The sequence below is a fragment of the Megalops cyprinoides genome, chromosome 3 (genome assembly GCF_013368585.1).
Source record: "Megalops cyprinoides isolate fMegCyp1 chromosome 3, fMegCyp1.pri, whole genome shotgun sequence".
In the NCBI taxonomy this organism is placed as follows: domain Eukaryota; kingdom Metazoa; phylum Chordata; class Actinopteri; order Elopiformes; family Megalopidae; genus Megalops; species Megalops cyprinoides.
The window spans coordinates 24,063,518-24,085,225 of record NC_050585.1 but is presented as its reverse complement, the minus strand read 5'-3'; the positions used below and the strand labels follow the sequence as shown (position 1 = coordinate 24,085,225).

Here is a 21,708-nt window from a genome sequence, read left to right as displayed (position 1 = left end):
TAATATAGTCAGTTTGCAAGCCTTTTATTATAAGTAGCTAGTAAGTTATTTTCTACAGAAGATAACTTTCACCAAGAAAGGTTTAAGTGAGTTGAATTCACATACAGCCCGAGTCTGGGCTCGTAGACACTGCTCATGCAGTTTCCCAAGACATGGACCTTTATATGAGGTTTAAGGTCTCCAGTCTGGAAGAAGAGCTCACTCTTGTCTCCTCTGCTGGGAGGATGAGGTGATTGCAGTGACAAAAAAGAGGATAAGTCAGTTAACATGAATTGTTCTGAGCAGAGTTTGTACAGAAATATAGGAAACAGAACTAGAACAGCATGGGCCAATTAAATCACAAGGCAAACACACAGGTGATTACAATTATGACAAAAGTAATTTTTGTACACACTTTATATTACAGTTAATCTATGCCATATTTGGGCAAGTACAAATGTAGTTTGGACAAGTACATTTCTGACCAACTTGCCTGATCAGATGAGTGAAAAGAAACATTAATGTTGAACCCTGAATGAATGACTGAACTTTTGACTCTTATCTTTCAACAGTAAATGGCTTATGAAACAACAGAACATTTTCCTGTTTTTATCCATTTCCCTATCCACTCCTGTACATTCTTTACCATGAAAACAAGCATTGACTTTGTGTGGTTCAAGCTGTGAATTGCGCAGGGTTACAGTATTTCAGGCAACAACAAACACTCAGTTCTACTAGTACATATGCAAAGATATTTCCTTGCATTGAGAGATGGTAGCCTAAGGGCTAGCATCTCTCAGTGTGACTCCAGAATGCCTCCTCTCCCCTGATCTCTAGCCTCTGTCCATATTTTGCTACCTCCATAGTGGCCTGGTCAGGGATGTAGTGGTATGTAAACCCTAAAAGCCAAGTTATGTAGGCAGCAGCAGCATAGTATTGTTTAATTCACTCTCTCCCTCTGGCAATAAGTGAAAGCAGTCTAGTATAGTGTACTGTATATCTGGTGAGTGTATATTGAGTGACTTTTCTCATTCCATATATTACAACAACTACAAGTCTAGCCTACAACATGTTGACAACAAATTTAATAGTAAATAGTTCATTTAAATTCTCATTTTAAGTAATAATAGACAGAAAACATTTTCACATCACAACACAGCATAAAGTAGCTAAAGACACAAATATTGTAAAGTGCAATACTAATCACATATCAGTCCAAGCCTATGGCTGAAAGTGCCTCTACAATGGCAAGTTCTTGTAATGACAAGTTTCACATATTGTTGCTTTCCATTGATTATTTTAATGAATGCCAATTGTAGAGCGGATAATAAGAGGTTGACTTCTTCCTGGAGCTCTTTGGTGGAGGAAGATGTCTCTCCTCTTTTCCAATTATGCTCTTTGTCAATGTGTGGATGGCCTCATTCAGTTATGACCCCTGTGACCTCCATACGACTGAAAGAGGATGGCTTTAACCCTGACATTTCCAGATTGTAACCATGTGGCCTTAGCTGTAGCTTTTGAATGTGTGACAGCTATTGTTTGAGTGGCGTGCTCTACAGAATGATCGAGGACAACAGGGAAAGCGGTAACTGTTATTTCTTGCTCTACTGCAAGATCCCATCTCACTCAGCCTGTCCACGAAATTCTTTCGACTGAGGAAAAGACAGCTCTGTTAGAAGAACTGATTCACATTAATGTCATTCTTTTTCTGAGGTGATAAATAGCCCTGCATATGTATGCTCCTGTGTATGTGCATGTGCGCAGGTTTGTGTGTGGGGGGGGGGGGGGGTTGTATATCTATGAGTTGCTGTGTGAGCAAGAGGCCATCTGTCTCCTGCTGGACCATTAGCCTTTCAGTTGTTGATTTCTGAATAATTCTCATCTGGCCCTCAGTAGGGGTATAACACAGGTACAGACGTGGCCAGCTGACTAGCTGACACAGTGTCACCCTCCCTGGCAAATTAGTCTGATTAATACTTTGATGGTTTATTTACAGTGTCTTACAGCAGAAAAAGACACCTAAGGAGGGAGATCCTTTTTTGTCCTTGTTTTGGTGAGCACGCGCAGTAGGGAGTATAAACTGTCTTGTCGTAGGCATGACACAGAGAGCACACAAATATGAAATTGTTTGAACTTACTGGACTGAACAATAAGTTGACCTTTGAATTTACCCATGTGGGAAAGGACCTGGAGTTGCTCCTATGAAATCTGAGCCATTGCTAAAATACAGATCCATGTAAAGAGTGCATTATGGACCAAAATGGATCAGAAAAGTTAATGTGTTGTCTGTCTGAAAAGGTATTGCCTTGTCCGTGTCTAAAGATCTTAGCCACCCTGGTGTTAAAAATTTCTAAAGTGACAAAACTGAATTCTGTGATGTGAAATTGTATTTTTCAGTAGGCTAATTATGTATTCTCATGTGTCCATAAATCAGCACATTTTCAATTCTGTTTTCCTGTAATCCATTTACACCTCAAATTACAGCATTCACATGTAATACAATTATTGGGGATTCATTTTTTTTTCTTCTTTTCAAAAAGGCAGCATTCATATACAATAATTTGGCAGTATTTATAAATGGTGCATCTTCTATTGAGTTCTTTTCTGCTGTGTCTTGGATATAAAAAGTAATTTCAAAGACAGTTCTAGATTGGGATATTTGCAACACTAAAACCCAGATGAATTGTATAATTTTGTATTGTGGGAGAACAATGTACTTTAACCGGTCCAAACATTGAATGAACACAATCAAATTATAGTCATCTAATTTAGTGTAAAGCTCTTCAGTCTTTAGTGTCTTTTCACCCTTTTGATGAGCCATTACTATACCTGTATGGTTAGATGGTATTTTAATAAACCTAAGTATGCAGTAAAAGCTGTTTAACTATTCCTCTATTTTTTTTTTTTTTTTTTTGAATTTGACAATTCTTATTGCCAGTATTATTGTCATTTTATTGAAAATATGTCAATCAGTATGTTGCAGCATGTATGGATTTTCTGTATAAGATAAGTACAGGATTAAAGAAACACGGAGTAAATTCCTCTCCAGTTTCATGGCCATCAGTTTCTTACAATATCATGAAAGAATGGCAGTTACTGTGGGAGAATGATCACTGTAGATGCCCAGACAAGACGCATAGGCACATTTATCTTGTAGGGCGAGGGGTTGAAGGCACGCATTTAAGAAAATAATAGGATGTTTTATGTATTGATAATGAATAGTGTTAATGTACAGTGTATGTACCCTAATAAAAGATGTACACTTAAAGGTATCTGTGTATATAAATCTAACTATCTAGCACTCATGGTCACTATGTTCTGCAGTCATGTATTAAATGAAAAATTTTGCCTTTACACATTTATGAGTACTATTAGTATGGAGAAAACATTAATCAAGGCTTTAGCACAAAAAGCATTGATGTGTAATGCCATGTATCATTTAAGGCTGGTATTAGCAAACATAGAGAAAGTTTAAATGCTGTAGTGCAAAGGTCAAATCATACTAAGCAGCCTGTCAGGTCTGGAAATGTATGTGTTTAATTCAGAAAAAAGTTAAAGCAGAGTACTGAAGAGAAAATTTTATATGTTGTATACTATGTACACTGGACATTGAAATACATTGCTTAAAGAAAAGGTAGGAAGCAGGGAGAGTCATTATTGTTATATACCAGCTTGTGGAAATGTCTGTTTGTGTGCTGTGCAGTATATACCTGATAACTGATTATGCTGGCAAACATCTATCGTCTGTCAAATCAGCTGCTGTAGTTCTTTAATTAAAACATTTTCTTCAGCTGACAATTACAGGGATGCAATCACAGGAGACTAACAAACTATTAACAAAACAAGCCAGGAGTAAAATTGATCAATTGAAGATTGACTTCAACTTTATCAGTGATGTTTATTGTGTTTGTATTTTTCTTGTAACACAAATTGTACCCTCTGAAGAGGGCAAATAAAATTCCATCTGATTCTGGAATAAAAGAAAATAAATGAAGCCAGATTGCTGCATGTTTCTTACATACTGTTTATGTTGCCCTCCACAGGAACACATGAACATGGAGGTAATCTGAAGCCTTACGCTGCTGCAGATGCTGCTGTGCCTCTCCCTTCATCTGCTGCTGAAGCAAATGCACAAAGAGGAAGCCAGGAGTGCCAGAGAGCTGCGCTGACCCCACCCTCTCCGCTGAGTCTGAATGAGCATGCTGTCCCAGATGAGTCCTCCACCCATGCCATCTCCCTCACCTCCTGCACCACCAAAGTCGTGAGTCCCTGGTCAATGCCTGAGGACTGCGACAAGGCGCCCTTCCCCATGATGGTGCCAGGAGGCATCTCAAACCTAACAGGGGACTGCCTGATGCAGCCAAGCCGCACCTGCCTTGGCTGCTTCATTGAGACCAAGGACACTCCAGACTCAGAGCCCGAGATCAATTTGAAAATGGGAGACATGAGCCGGGAGTATGACCCCTGCTCCATCCCCGACATAGGCATGCAGTGTATGAGCTCCGGAGACAGCAGCCGTTTTGGTGACCAGCTCCTGTCTGACCAGCTCCTCAGCTATCCTGAGCACAAAGTCAGGGAAATGGAGAAGAGGGACACTGAAAAGTCAGACAGTGACTCTGAGGACCCCACGTCCAAAAGCATTTATGAGGGCCTGCTTCTGGACAAGTGCAACGGTGAGGAGGCACTTCTGACGAATCCTAGTCAGGACTGGGGCTGTTTTGAGTCCTTCATCAGCGAAAGCAAGATGGAGCTGCTGGACCTCTGCTCCAAGAATGAGCTTTCCGTTAACCTCTTCTCAGAAGAGGATGTTGACAACTACATGTTTGACGATGATGACGACTCCACGCTAAGCAGCGATGTGTGTTCCCTTAAGATCCGCTACGAATCTTTCCAGGACAATGTGCGGGAGAAGACTAATGCCCTCCAGGAGGAGGCCCAGTTCAACTTCTTTCCAAGTGTCCTGGTAAACTATGCCAAGAAGGAAGGCGGAGCCATCAGGAAGAACACAGATGGGGTGCAGCTTAAGGGTGATGATGTCAACCTCTGGGGGTCTGAGGACAAGGGAGACAAGAGTGGCATCTCTGCTGATGGCACACCGGATGTTAGCTCTGAAAGTAACTACTTGTTTGATTCCAACACCTCCACTGAAGACTCTGGTGAGTACAGCGATGACAGCTCCTGCACTGGTTCCTCCTATGACACTCTACGGGAGGCCAAGGGCAGCCACCGTTTCCTGTCCAGAGAGAATTCCAGCTCCTCCAGTCAGCTGAACTATGGACTCCGTGCGAAGAGAAAAGTCAGATACAGTGAGGACTACTTATATGATGTTGATTCTATTGAGAGTGAAAGGAACACGGAGAAACGCGAAAAGCAGCCATCTGGTCCAAAAGAGGAGGAGGACGACGACTGGTGTCCAAAGAAGAGGCGAAAATCTTCTCGCAAGGAGCCTCCAGTGGTTATAAAATACATCATCATCAATAGGTTCAAAGGAGAGAGACACATGCTGGTGAAAGCAAGGAAAATTGACCCAACAGACATGACAGTTAGCTTAAATGAGGACTTGCTGCAGAAGTATGAAAAATTAGCTCCTCTGAAGGAATACTGGCAGAAGAGGCAGCAGGAAAGGCAGGAGCGATGTAGGCTGGCACTGGGAGATAAACACAAATTTTGCCTGAACGGTTGTAGACGTTCCTTTAGTTCTAGTCCCCCAAAACGGAAATACAAGATTGCAAATAGACTCAGGATTCAAAGAATTCAAACTGTGGAGCAATCACCAAACAAGCAGGGCCCCTGTTCCTCTGATCACAAACAAGAAGGCAGCACGGAAGGTGAGGCAGCCATCACAAATGTGCCATTAACAACAGCAGCCTCCAGCCACACAAGCAGATTAGACCAAAGTGACATCATGGACACTGGAACAGTAAACAGCAGATCACAGGAAAGGGAAGATAAGAGAACTGGAAACAAAATTGTGAGAATAAGGAAATTTAGAAGTGAAGCCAGACTAAGGAGCAAAAAAATAAAATGCATGCAAGAGGATAGCAAAAGCATGAAAAACCTACCAGGGATTTGTCCCGTATTAGAAAACCAGAACAGTGTCAGGGATGTAATAGATACTACGGTTGACTCTGCTGCAAGCAAAAAATGCAGCGCTGATTCCAATGAAAAATCAGCTTTTAGACCAGCCACCTGCTCTCCTGACAAAGGCACGCCATCTGTAAATGTGGCTGCAAGTGTATCAGTTGTTCCTGGAGGGTATCTTCAGACACTGCTAGATGCATCTGAATCATCGAGTAGCACAGGAATCTCTTACTTCCCTCAGCAGCATTCCAGGCAGTATCCACTTGGTGTTTCCCCAGAGGAGAAGCAGTTTGCTTCTCTCCAGCTTGCCCAAAGCTGTGTGCTCTCGCCTCCCTCTGAATCTGAGCTCCAGCAATCACCCCAGAACTGCACAAACCAGATGGAGGCAAATTTCACCCAAATGTGGCATACGGAGTCTGGTTCCAACCAGCCACCATTTGAACCTGACATTCCTGAGTCCACTATTTTGCCTAATGGCTTCAGTGGCCCCATGCCTATGTCTTTGGCGGACAATATGGCCTTCTCGGAATATAGTCAGGTCAATCTGGATGGCAACAGGGTGGTATATGAAAAGAATGATATACCTGAGCAGCCTCTTCAGCCGAATGCAGACTATCAGGCATGCCGAGCATCAGGCGGGGAGGGAAATTTAACATTTCAGAGAGGCGTCCTCAACACAGACAATGGGAGACTGATCAGTTTTGATTCAGTGGGCTCACTGTCAGCCTCTTCCAGCAATTACAGCTCTCTAAGTTTAAAGTCCTGTGAAAAGGACACTGAAGATGACATGAATGACAACTTCTTGGCCCACTGCAGTCCGAAACTAGTGATCCAGCAAAGTGTTGATGAAATTACTCCCCTGAGGGAGTCCACAGACCTGCTGGACATCTCTAACTTCACTCCAGATAAGTTTCGGCACTCGTCCCTGTCCGAGATGTCACCCCCAGACACGCCCAATTTGTCTCCTCAAGTGACAGGGCCAGAAATGAAGGGAGGAGGGAAAGCCAAGGATTTCCAAGATGCCAGTGAAGTGGCACTGGGAAGTACAGCAGAGATGAAGTGGGACTGCAGTGCCATGCCACCGCAGGTGCAACATGGCAGGACTTTTACAGTGGACAGCCATCAGTTCCAGTTCCACACTTTCAGTGATGATGATGGTGTGGGGCTGGCTGAGAAGAACAGCAGCTTTGACGGCTTTGATGAGCAGAATAACTCAATCATCAGTGGTACAAAGGGTCCAAAGTCAAAGAAGAAAACTGGCAAGCAGAATTCTGCACTGGAGCAGAAGGGTACAAAGAAAACCAAGGCTCCCAGAGCAGCCAAGGCTGAAAGGAGCAAAAGCCCCCGGCAGAATTCGAGGTCGACCAAAAAGATAAAAGCTCTACTAGATGGGAAGGCTGCTAAAGGTCAAGCAGGAGGCTCCAAGACACCCCCAAAATTCCGAAACAACTTGATTTCCGCTGCTCAGTCAGTGACAAATACCATGACTGGATCTCTCACCAGAATGTCTGGGGATTGGCCCTCACTGAAGGAGTCAGGCACAGGTTGGTCTGAAGGCAGCAGCAACCTTCTAGGTGATGATCAACGGGAGTTCGAGGAGCCTTCCAACATCCTGTCCAATATTGCATCTGGCATGGCCGAGGTTCAACGGTTCATGATGGCCTCCATCGAGCCGCTGTGGAGTCCTGGGTCTGGAGTCTGCCTGCCCCCAGAGGCTAATAGCCTGAAGTTAAAGACACTCAAAATCTTGGCAGGTACACCACCTGATTTAAAGAAGAAAGGCATCGGCACCACTAACACAGGGGCAACTAGAGGAAGGAAGTCAACTGGCAGGGGGGGTAAAAACCAGGCTAAGCTCAACTCCTCCCATCCCTTCTTCCCCCCTCTTGCACTGGACTGCAACATGTTTGACAGGCCCAGCCTAGGCATCCCTGGCACCAACGGACCCCCCCACAAAAAGATGTACCGTCACAAAACCAGTGCGAAATTCACCCGGGATGAAAACAGTAAGGGGAAGCGAGCAGACCCAAACAAGGATTTAGCATTGATGGCCTCTTTTGAAAAACTGAGGTAATATTATGTAACTGTGGCTGCAGTTGCGTCCCCTCTCACTTTTCCTCCCGCTACTTGCTCAGCCCCTGTCCCCTTACTTTCCTCCCTTGTTGACTCAATGCAAAAGCTGCATGGCAAAGACATTATCCTTGACTACCCCCGCCTCCTTTTTTCCCCTGAAGAGAGCATTAATAACTTGCATGAGAAACTACTTGTACTTGCAAACTACCTATTGAGTGATTGTGTCCAGCTTGACTGGGATTTGAAACTACCATGGCTGCAGTTTTTTTCTTGCTCTGTTGCTGCTTCAGTTTTTGGTTTTATCTAGTTATGGTTGTCTTTTGGTTTATTTTTGTAAGAAAAGGAAAAAGCCTTGAAAACCCTTTTTGAAGCCTTTCTTGTGATTATGCTATGGTTTACAAACTTTTTTTTTAGTGAAACTTGCTGCCCTTCCCCAATAATGTCACCCTCTTACTGTCTGCACACTTCACTACAGAAATGCTTTAAATGAAAACATAAACACCCCTGTCTTATGTACGCAGAATATGGATCCCCTTCATATCACAGTCGGTATTTTACAGCCTGACTCATATCATGAGTGGAAAACTACGAAATCTTGTAAAGACAGACTCACCCATCTTTCCTTATAGGCTGTAAGTCAGCCCAGGAGTGACGGGAAAATGTTTTAAGTTTCTGCTGACAGCCAGACTTTTCTTAATGCAAAAAGGGACCTTTTTGTAATGATTCTATATATAGTGAACTTTTTCATCTTGGTTTTCTTCTTATTCTTGGAATGGAATTCTGTTATTTGCGTCTTGACATAATTGCTTTTGGGGGGCCTTAATGGAATAGGGCCCCCAAAGATTAATTTCTAAGCCTGGGAATACATTGAATATTATTTTAAATATGTTCTAATATTCTTTGTTCAGATTCATTTTTTGTTAATGCAGTTGTACAAAAACATATGCACTATTTGCAAAAAAGATAATATTGAAATTCATGTGCCAAACTATGAATGAGTAACTGTACAGACATTTTTTATCTATATGAATATTGGCTGTTTTGTTTTTGGACTCTGAAGAAAGTCGGTATTACAGAGACGTTTTGTTTTGGGACCCCCTCCATTGACAAGCATCTGCGGCTGGCAGTGGTATACAGTCAATCATCTTACCAAAATGGAAAGACTCGGATTTATTATTATTATAATTGTTTGCTTTTTACTTTGGTTACCAAATTTATCTTACCTCAACACCACCCAACATAGAGAAGCTTACAGAGAAGTAAAATGGAGTCCTGTTGAAAGCTGAGGGAAAATGGAAAGAGTTTCCAATATGAGATTTATTGGGCAAAGCAGGGCATCAGCCAGAAGGAAGTCTGAAGGTAAGTTGAATAACAGTGCTGTGGCATGTATTTGTAATCTTTTGAATGGCAATTTGGTAAGAAAATAGTTACCTGATGAAGAAATTTGAAACAGGAGCAAAGTTTGTGATTGACTACACATAGATGTCTGTCTTATCTGAACATTGTAAGAATTTCAAAAACTCAGTGAAGCTCTAAGGGCATGAAAAAAGAATAATTTCACAGTTTCCCACTGCTTTTTATGGGGTTAGCAGTTACCCTATAAAAGTGTTTCTGTCTCATCATGGGGTGAACAGTTCAAACAATGATTCAAAACAAGCACTTGAGTTTAGTTTAAAAACCATTTAGATCAGTGATTCTATAAATAAGCAAATTAAATGTTAACATCCTTTGTTATCGGTTTTATAACCAGTTTTATACTTCCTTTACAATATATTGTGCCCTCTATATTTATTCATGCCTCTGATGAATATGAGAGAAATGATTCCGATGACAGCTATAAATCCAAAGGCAACAGCTGCAGATCTCAAAAACAAACTGGCATCTTCAGGGTATATAGTAAAAAAAAGTACAAGTCTCTTGTGTGAATGAGACATTCATAGTTGGGTTGCCTCTTCTTCTTTTTTTTTTTTTTTAACAAATTCAGAATGCCCCACAGCTACGACACCCGCTGCCAATCCAGAAGGGTGTGGCTAATGTGTGCTATCCTCTGAGACATGTGTTGTCAACCACCACTCCTCCAACAGACTATCAGGGGTCACTGTTAAACTTCAGGACAAGCCCCTGGCTGACGTACCCTTCCCTATGTCCCTGACGGAACAAAGCCGATTTTTGTACTGCTGCTGTTGGGTCCCGGTCATTGTCGGCTGATGGCATAACTGGGATTGAATTTAGGCCATAGCCTTCAATCTTGGAGTTGAGACCTCCAGCACTTTTATTGGTTGAGCCCCTTGGTAGCCAAGAAGCAAGAGTACCAGATGTTAAGGAAACATTTACTCCTTCCTATTTTTCCATTTCAACTTGGTGCAAATCTGAACTGCATATACACTGGCTATTTAAATTGTTCAAACTCCCATTGGAAATAATTCATTGGTTTGAGATTGATCATTCCAAACCTACTCTTGATGGCATTTTTCTGTGGTACATGGAGTCTTTGTTTACACAGCTAAAAACATTTAAAATCATATATGCTGATAAGTATTAAAATGCAACAGACAATTTTGTCTCTGAAATTTGCCAGTAATAATAGTATATGCTTAGTAATAACCAATAAAATGATTTTTTTTTCACTTTAATAGACTAATAGTAGTGTAACAAAACAATACTAAACAATACTCATCTCAGTCACTTTGCTCTTATATGTAACACCATATTATGATTGTAAGACAGATATGGATATGATTGTTGCAATTTACACATGACCTTTGGTCCTCTGTACTCTGTAACAGTGTGTGGTATCACCAGATATGTCCCAGCACAGTCTCCTTCCACATCGATTCATGCTTAGATAACTTTTCAGAGGTGAGTTTCATAAACATTTGGAACTCAGACGTGTCTTATGCCCATGTTTAATTTAATTACTCAATGGATGGATGGAGTTCCAAATAGCAAAATGGACTCGAGGCTGGTACACATAATTCTTGAAACTGTAAATTAACCCATCACATATTATTACAGGGCTATTGCAGAATCTGATAAACTGGGGCTAACACACCACACAAGTCTTAAATGTAGGGATTGTGGGTCTCGACAACAATTATGGACCTATGCATTGTTCTCCAAAGGTCACTGATGATCCCCTAAAAGGTTACAAATCACTGACCATATCACTCCAGGATACACACACACAAATGTCAGCATCTGTTTTTCAGCTTTTTCAGTGAACTTGCATTGCATTGCTTCTGTTTTTTGTAGTGGCAGCTGTGTCCTTTGTAATAGGTGTTCAAAGTAGGAGTACAAAGAACGAATGTAATCAACATTGTTTTGCAATGTTACACCTTGCCAGTACAATTTTGCTTATGTCTCACATCTGCTTGCTTATACTATGAAATCTGATCCAGTTTCAAAGATCTGGTCAGTAAATGGTGTGGAGCTGAAATAATAATAATAATAATAATAATAATAATAATAATAATAATAATTTGCTCTATGCAAATATATTGATATTAAAATCTAACAATTAAAATATTTTAAGCAGATAAAACATGTTATTTTCAAAATCATGTTTTTGTTCATTTTTATTCAGGGGTATGAATATGGAGGGCATTGTATATGTAGCCATACATGCACATTTGCTAATATTTTTTTAAAGGAAAGGAATCATTTCAACACATGGTTTGTGCTTACTAGAGGCCAAGAGGTGAAACCCTTAGCAGTTCCCAGTAAACAGAATGACAGGCTTAAGTACAGCACTGTAGGCACCAAAACAGATTGTTCTTCACATGGTTGGGCAAAGCACCTTGTGTGAATAAATCCCTTGTTTTAGTCAACACTGTCACTTTTCTGTATTAATGTTTTTGCAAAAGCCTTTGGAAAATATGTTTCTCTGAATGCTTTTAACTTTTGTAAACATGTCTGGAGTGACCAGATGCCCTGTGCCTGGCTGCCCCATATGGGCTGGGATTAGTTTATCTCCATGTGGTAAGATATCCCTAGTCACATGTAAATCACAGGGTTACATCTGTTTAATTGATACTTCCCAGACTTACTTCTTCTTATTTGCTTTCTGCTAGAAGACAGAAACAGAAAAACACGTCATTTGGTTCTTAAATATCAATTAGTTTAGGATCGTAAAATTCTGTTAACAGAAAATATGTTGCAATTGTAAGTGTAAAGCAATGTTTATAAATCTGGTAAAATTTCTATATTAACGTTGTATAAATTTAAGGTAGTAAAATTGAATGAAGTGTAAAGGATTTTAACTTAAAGGAATGCAGGAATCATCATTTGATATATAGCATACAATCAGGAGGTGCAGAAGGTCTGTGATTTCTTGAGGACACCAAGCATGTTGAAGATTTGCTTTTTCTGTGTTTTCTGGTGTTTTGCAATGATCTGAAATACTTTTTATCAATAACTTCTGGTTTGTAACATTTGTAGCTCCTTTCTTCTATTTGTGGCAACAGCACACAGAAAAAGTTTTGCATAATAATATAAAACATATAAAATATAAAACATATCAATTTATAAATTGTAAAAAGGATGCCTTGATAATATTGTGTTACAGGAGACTAAATGAGAACTGTTAATGATCAACACCTGTAAACACAAGTTTATAACAACATCTCATTTTATTTTTTCCTCAGGTATTGCCTAGCATCATCACCAGATTTTTTTTCTTCCCCAAAAATGAAACAACATACTGACAGTAGTGTTTGAATATTTATTTGCATAGTCTCAAAGCTGTAGCCTTAAAGCCCATCATTAGTTGTTTTTTGATTGACCATACAATACTATTTTGTATTAAACCACTTATGTACCATTGGCTCAGTGATTACAGTTTGGTTTCTTCAGAATTATGCAAATATTGCTCACCCATAATTTTTTTTGCTTAATATGTAGATTTTTTAATTGCCTGAGAGCACTTTTTGTGTTGTCTGTGCAAGTTAACAGATCATCTTGTTTCCTTAATCTGTCATCCAAATGCAGTTGTGTCTCCCATTTCATCTTTACATGGTGATCCATTCAAATCACATCAATGGTTGGTCCTTGATATCAGGACTGGTACACTAGAAATTTAGAATGTCCAGATCAGCAGTGTTTTTCATTTTACCTTATTACATTACGTTACATGACATTATTGTGTTATGCTCTTATCCAGAGTGACTTACATAGGTCATTTTTTTTAACGTTATCCATTAATAAAGTTGGATATTTACTGATGTAGTTTTGGGTACAGGATACAGCAGCAGTGCCCCTCCAGGGAGTCAAACCAGCAACCTTGTGGTTACGTACCCTCTTCTTTACTACTTTGCTACACTCATGCTTAGGAAGAGGGATCATTAAAACCACCAGCTGTTCATCCCAAGTTCAATCTTTCTTTGCAGTCTTGAAGAATATTTAAATTACCGAACTGCCACATGTGGAAGCTTCCTGTCTGGAGGTGGTAAGATTAGACAGTAAGCACTGAGGCAGGGACGTGTTTTTAAACCACTGACTGAAGCATTTCATCCTAGCTTCCTCTGCTTTGCATTTTGATCATATCTGAGCAGCCTTAACATGGCATCTGTGAGGTGCAACTGCAGAATTGAAAATAAATAGATGATCCTGGCGGGTATTTTCTATATTGCATTTTATACAAATCCAAATATTAGTGGCAGTGGTATTATTTTAGTAGGGATTATAGATCCATATTTGTGGTCTTCGGACTTAGTGTAGTGGCCAGAAGTCATTCCTTATAGTTCTGTGGAAATACACTGCACAGGCAAAATACACTGCCTTTGTAATTACAGTGCCTTTTAAAGGATTTTTACAAGGGGTTTATTTTTCAGATAACCTATGTCTTAATTACTAAGGGCAATTTTGTAGCTTTATGCACTTGTGAACCTTCCCATATTTTTTTCTTTTGGGACTGTCACATGCAGCACGTCCATGCTGTGCTCAGACTGCGCACACAATGTTCTCTCCATTAGACATGTGTCACATTAAAATTTGCAGACTACACACACACAGAGAGAGAGAGAGAGAGAGAGAGAGAAAGATACAGGTTTTTCAAGTCTGAAACAGGCTACTGAAGACAGTATTGGCTATGGCTATGACTAGAGGGCAAGTGCTAGACTAAACTGCACTCCAACCTACTGTGGTTTGCCTGCACACTCTAAACTGCACTCCAACCTACTGTGGTTTCCCTCCCACATGTCTCAGGCCTCAAATGCATAAAACATTAGCCTTTATAGACTTAGTGGGGCAATTGCTCTGTCGTTAGCGTAATATTTTGTTAATGTCTGCCCCCATGTAGGCCTATGTCGTCACTTACTGTGTGTGAAATAAAAGCTATATAGGCATAGCTCTTTATATAGTCCTATGATTAATACAGAAACCTGGCTCACCCACCGGTGGGTCAATGGGACCCTGGGGGTTAAGGTTTGCAGAGATAACTTCCTACATCTTCTTCGAAAAATTGTTGGCTGTTTTATTAATCTAAATAGTGCCTTCTTTATTCATCACCATGATTTTTGTGCATCGTGTAGCACCATCAATTTTCAGCAAAAAGATATATATATATATATATATATTTAAAACAAACAATTTAGCGATCAAACACATTTATTTAATGTCTGTGCACGTCCCTGAGTAATGATAATAATTCAAACATGATCCAGACCAAAATACTTGTAAATAGAGGGTTACAATAAAGTCGTAACTTTAGTTCCCTTTCAGACACTTCAATGACAACAGAATCCAGTAAGGGTCTTATTATTTATTTATTGCAGGGAAATAAACTTTATTTTTGGTGGGTGTGAAGCCAATTGTATAAGAAATATATAAGCCCAATAACAATTACAGTAGTCTATAATATTTATAATACATTGCGGATCCAACTCGCAAAGAATCCTAAATTATGTCATTAAGTGGCATTCTTGTTAACTCTATGTCCTGGCAGAGAATATCTATATAGACGGGCTCTGGTTCTGGGTAGATCTCCAGCTTCCAATTTCCAGACAGTTTAACTGTGAATCAGCTGAACCCGTGCGTGTTGTTACGCAACAATCACGTTTAGCTTAACACACAGCTGTGTGCTAAACTCATGATATTTCCGGTTTAAGTAGTACAGTTCTACAGCGCAGCTAAGATAGCTGTCAGAGCAGTTGCCCCAGTGTTTCTTGAGTAAAGAAAACGCTGTACTTATTCAAACAACTAGTTCTTTATTTAGCCTTGCATTGCAGCTTTTGCATTGCAAACAACCAGAGACTGTCTCCAAACAGCTGCCTACTACTGCTGTGTATTCTTCTAAAGTATAGCTAGCTGCTATACTTCATTTATCATCACTATTTCAATAATGGACAGAGTTTTAACTGAGTTTTCTAATCAGTATTACTTTCGATGAAGTAGGGATTGATCTAGCTAGTGAGAAAAAGGCTATGAATAATCTGATCATTTCTTGTCACATTGCTAGCTATGCTAGTCTCCTCAGCAAACACTTCCATCTATAATCACAATGTTAACATCAGAGCTAAATTTGATAAACAGGTACACTGTATAGTTTTAACTGAGTTTGCAACCTAGGGCTAATTTGAAAACATTTTATTGAGCTATTTGCCGCAGATGAAATCGCCTAGTGACTGTTTACCTTCAGCTCTGCTGTGTGCGGCACTTCATTCAAGATGGAGGCGGGGTGGAGCTATGAGGGTTTGCTGACAATTTGAGGATCCAGTGGAGTTACGAAGTTTAGCCACAAGCTCTTTTTAATACTTTTCATCGGTTAAATGTTTGTAAAACCCACAGACAGACATAAGGGTGACCAATAACATTGATTTATGAAAAAAAAGATGAAATATGGAGATACGAGGTTTCTGCCCAACAGCGACGATAAATGCACAGTAGAAATGTATTGCAATATAGAAAATGGCAATAATTTCTATATTTAAACATATTGACTCAGCTAAAAATGTATTCTCTAAAATGTATTCTCAGTATGTCATTTGTTGTATGGGATGAATTGTAGTCTACATAAGCTGTACATAAAATGTGATTATAATGTACTTTGCAGGAAAATGTTTACATACTGAATTGCTTATAGTGTCAACAAATTCATGTATAATTACTTTAGCGTACTATAGTCCTGATTATTTACTGAAAGGTGTTGTTAGCAATACTTTCAAACTGGAGACAACATACGGTGTCATTTGATAAAAAGAGTTCAGATTTGCAGGCATGCCCTCTAGAAAGAGCGGGGACAACAATAAATGCACAGCACAAGCACACGTTTTGTATGCATCTTTTCCTGAGGGGTAGCTCAGATTGACAGAACATTGGCCTTAAAAAACTGTTCCTTAAAACACACATCTTATACATTCTCTGTTTTCTGTAGGAGCCAATGGCTGGATAAAGGTTATATATAACCTTTAAAATGTTTTTACCGTACTCTCTGTCTCATTATGTTTGTGAGACTAATTTTCCTGAATCATCAAATTGTGCTTGACTATCAGTGTTTTAGTATTTGATCAGTGTTTGTTGGCTGGATTGATACAAGCCATTCCTACAGAAGGCAAAATTAAATAGGCAATGTTAGAAATCATGCAACACAAGTCAGCAAATGTCTGTATTTTTGTTTCATAGTATCTCTCTAGGGATTGATAGCATTCATCTTAAAATTTCAAACTCCAATTTAACAACACCCACTGCTGTCATTGAAATTGGTAACATTATTGATTAAATGTTGGTGTTTGTCAGCAGATGCCTTCTCTAGTTAGCTTTGTTCCTTGTCACATTGTCAGGGTAGACCTTTTGCCAAATATGATGTTACTTGATATATTTTTTTGCCCACCATCGATCACCTTTCTACACAGAGCAAAGCAGTTTGAAAATCAAGATGAAATTTTTAAACTTAGCATAGCTGGACATTTTGTTCTGAAGGTTTTTTGTCCTTTTGCATTTTTGTCTATAAAATTGAGCCCTGAGAGTATTATAGAAAGTATATAGAAAGAATATATGTATATATATATACAGTTGATTTAGAAAGTCTACACACCCTTTGAATAGTTCTTGTTTTATTGCCTTCAGGCCTGTGTTCTTCACAGTTCTGAGCTGTGGGGTAGTGTGGCAAGACAGAAGCCACTTCTCACAAAGAACATCCAGTCTCACCTAACTTATGCATAAAGACAGTCTGGATCACCTGTTGCCACATGGAAAAAAGTGTTCTTGTCTGAAAAGACTAAGGTTGAATTTTTTGGCATTAATTCCAAACAATATGTTTGGCGCAAAGCCAACACAGCCCATCAGCCTAACAACACAATCCCTACTGTCAAGCATGATGGTGATGGCATCATGCTATGGGGCTGTTTCTCTTCAGCAGGGACAGGAGCTCTGGTGGGGATAGGGGGGAAAATGAATAGTGAAAAATACCAAAAGATTTTAGAGAAAAACCTGCTACCCTGCTACCCTCTGCAAAAAGCTGAGGATGGAGAAGAATTTACATTTATTCATTTGGCAGACACTTTTATCCAAAGCAACTTACATAGGTTACAGTTCTTTACAATGTTATCCATTTATACAGCTGAATATTTACTGAGGCAACTGTGGGTTAAGTACCTTGCCCAAGGGTACAGCAGCAGTGCCCCAGTGGGGATCGAACCGGCAACCTTTCGGTTACGAGTCCTGCTCCTTAACCACTACGCTACACTGCCGCCCCGGCGCCCGTGCTTCACCTATCAGCATTACAATGACCCAATGCACACATCTAAATCTACAGTGGATTAGCTGAAAAAAGGAAGCCCAATGTCCTGGAATAGCTCAGTCAGAGCCCTGACCTCAGCCCCAATGAAAATCTTTGGACTGCCCTGAAGAAAGCTGTTTACAAGCAGTCCCCTTGCAGCTGAGGTGAACCTGAACAGTACTGCAAAGAAGAATGGGAGAAAATTGCTAAATCTAGTTCAGAGACAAATTTTATGCAAATGGAGTCACTGCTGCTGAAAAGTAAAAGGTGCTTCCCCCAAGTATTAATTTAAGAGTGTGCAGACCTATACACGACATTCAGAGTCTTTTTCAAAGTATTACAACTGAGACATTCAATTTTCATGTAGATATTGTTGATTACAATGTATAAATAAAAGTGAAAAACATCTCACTTGTCTTGATTTCAACCAAAAACAAGGCATTTTGAAAAGGTTGTGTGAATATATATATATATATATATATATATATATATATATATATATATATATATGTATATATATATATATATATATATATATATATATATATATATATATATATAATTTTGGTGCCATTTCTATGGGAAAATTAATTCATCAGTGAAATAAATGGGCTGAAGGAATGGGTTTTACAGTGACAAATTACACATCTGCCTGTTACAGCAGGGTGGCAGGTAATCTTACATTATCATTCTGCAAAGTGTCATTGACCATTTACAACAAATTAGCACGATGGTCAATGATTGATTGATTTCTTAGCAATAAAATATATGGTTGGACAGATGGATCATGCTTCATTACTCCTTTCGGCAGTATTGCCATTGAGCATACATTTTCTTGTTTTACCTAGGGAGATAAGACAGGCACCAATGTGCCCTCCAAGTGTAACAACAGCTATGGTGCCACTCCAGCTTTTGCAGTGTTTTTGTTTTATAGATTTTGCTCCAGTTGGTTGACTGTCATAGTCAGTTCATCCCTGCCTTCGTTTTCCCTGATTTTCCAGTGTATGTTTGGTAATGTAAGGTAATATCAAGGGAACTTTCACTGATCTCTCTGGTTGTCCTTGTTTCTCTGCCCTCCCATTTATTCCCACTTGCCAGGTCTGCCACGGGGACAAGCTGCGGATTGGACACTGCACTGAGCCCATCTGGCCCTGTGCGGATTGCCTTCTCTCACTCCTACCTACTGTCAATTGAATGTACTCCGATGTTATTATTATTATTATTTTTTTTTCTGTACAAGATACCACTGTTGAGCTGCTGCTTTTTAATGGTGCTAATAAAGCACACAGTCACACAAACACGCACACACATACAAAAATATCAAGTAAAAACTTTTCCCAGAGTCAAAAAAGGAAATGAGAAAAAAAATCCAATTCTCTCTGTACCCTCTTTACGAATGTATAATATACTGTTATGTTATGTTTGATGTACTTATGCCATAGTTTTGACATCAATTGGAGTTACTTTTTGCCCTTTTGTTTAAAAGAATACTGAGCTTTATAAATATTGTCTAGAGTTGTAACCAGAGGGATTCTTAATGAACTCTTGACATCCTATGAAATCTTGTATATTTTTCAGTGTGCCAATTTGTAACATATTTTGTAAGTGTATATTTTTCTTAGAAAGTGCTGTGAAGTATTCGTGTGTATGTGTGGGTACCCTTTTTTGCGCCATCGTAGGCAGTGAAAAGGATGTATAACAACAAATTTCTGGTTTTAAAAACCAAAAATACAAATGGCAAAAAGAGAAAAAACCTGAAAAAAAAACTTAACTTTTTGTTGGCAGTTTTGTAAACAGACCAATCTTGTTGTAAGAGTGTAGTGCTAAAGTGTGTAAAAACAACCAAGCAAATTAAAAAAAAGAATACAAGAATAATAACACAAATTTGTGTACTCTTTGCTGTTTTATAGATTTTCATGTAAATTATTCTAGTATTATTTTGTTTATGTTGTAACTGTTGCAAAAGTTTTAAATATTTGTGATCAAGCCTGTATGGTGATAATGTAATATTGGTAACTTGCTGAGTTTTGTAATAATGTTTATGGAATAAATATAAAAATAAAATGAGCTTTTGATCGCTGCTTTCAGAAGGAGTCTGACTTCGTTTTGTCAGCATGTAAAGGATACTGTTAAATTGTTAGATATATCTGTAGTCCTGTCATTTCTGTATTGATTGCATTACAGCATTTTGGTTGTTTGTAGATGTGTTGCATGCAACTATTAGCAAAGCTGTTTAAGACATATACTACAAGATCATGAGCTTGAATTTTCTCAGTATTTTAACTGAAGAGATGCTGCCCTAGTCATTTAGAGCAGTGAGGCATCAACCTGTTATTTCAAGTCAAAAGGTAATGCACATCTCTTATATTCTGGTACTTCTGCAAAATCAATGTTACCAAAGTCAAATCATTGGGATTTCTCAGTTTGAGTCAGCACACTGAGCTAGCTGCAAATGAACTGGGGTGCTGTACTTTCAGATTTGTCTGTGAAGAGTGTGCTGCTGGACTGAAAATAACATTTTGCTCCACTGAGACACCTCCCACAGAAGGAGAACAACATCCCTCAGTCTGAGTGGTAGGTAATAACAGATTCTGGAGTCCATAGAGGAAAATGCAACCCTGGGCCAGAAAAGCAGTCACATAGGCAAACGTCACAGACTGTGCCCCTTAGCTCAGTTCTCTGTATTGTATTTTTGATCTGATTTCATCTGCTTGGCCTGATGTCAAACTCTTAGAACTCGAGTGTGTGTACATAAAGGCCACCAGGGCGACAGCTTTGTGCTCCTGGGGAGAGACACTTGCCATTGGTGAGAAAATGCAAAATATCAAAAGCACCACCATAGATGAAACTGAGTAATCCCAAAGCAATAATAAAGCCACTTGGAAAAACAGTGAATAGAAAAAATGTCACACCACATTTAAATAAGTGCCACAACATCACATAGTCCCTCAGTAACCTTTGCGGTATAGACTAAGCTGAAAATGTAAGCTAAGTGGTATAATAATGAATACTTCAACATCTAGTGTCAATGTATGAATCTGTGCCATAATATCCCTAAAGTGCTATCAGTCAATTTCCAAAGTCTTCTAATCTGAAGTCCCTTTTTGTTATGCAACAAAAAAGACAACAAAATTGAGGAAGTTTCAAGTCTCCTACACTGCAGGCCTTAACACATGGAGGAGACCAGTCCCTGCAATCCAAGGGGAAGTTTACTCCCTCTAGTAAATGTCACAAAACCTCCTCCAGAGATAGGAGTCATGAACTCACAGATGAGCAAATGTATCCACAGTCTACCCGAGCAAGACCAAGTGCCAGAGGGAACAAAGGTGCCTGATGCTACGTTGCCTCTTTTCTTGAGATGTACAAAGTGCCTCTTGATGGGAATGAAATGTGTGTGCGTGTGTGGACTGCAGGAAGTTGAAAAGATTTTAGAGGACTGAAAAGGTCTGTAAATTATTCACTGCCGAATGAAACGTTTCTAGTTTGTCCATCCGCCATTTTGTAGGGGCTCTGTATTCAACTAGGCAGCAGATAAAACTCCTTACTGACTCAAATCCTTGCTCCTTTTCTTGTCATTTTAGTGGTCTCATGAATGGAGACTTTCTCCCTCCCCAAATATTATGCTTCTGAAGCATGGCCAGGACAGTAGTACAAAGCCTGTATAGATCTTCAGGGCATGTTTGGCTTTGTCCTGAGGGAGGGTGGAGCTGGCAAGCAGCACTGACCTGTGCAGACCAAGGGTCAAAGACACATTTGCTTTATTTTACTGATGTGAACAAAATATGTTTTGTTTGATATGTTGCAGATGCTGAAGGCAACTTTGCTCCAAAAATTGTCACACATCCTCTAATTTTACTGGTCTA

General features: G+C 39.4%; 1 protein-coding gene across 1 annotated transcript in view; it reads left to right on the top strand.

Annotated features, from left to right (window-relative positions):
• LOC118774749 (neurite extension and migration factor-like) overlaps window positions 1–19,277 on the top strand; it is a 103,726-nt gene extending 84,449 nt beyond the window's left edge. Inside the window, exons 3-4 of the mRNA XM_036524221.1 lie at window positions 4,023–9,492; window positions 18,944–19,277. Of these exons, the coding sequence (XP_036380114.1) occupies window positions 4,023–8,134 (4,112 nt within the window). The 3' untranslated portion in view covers window positions 8,135–9,492; window positions 18,944–19,277. The remainder of the gene's footprint in view (window positions 1–4,022; window positions 9,493–18,943) is intronic.
• The last annotated feature ends 2,431 nt before the right edge of the window (window positions 19,278–21,708 follow it).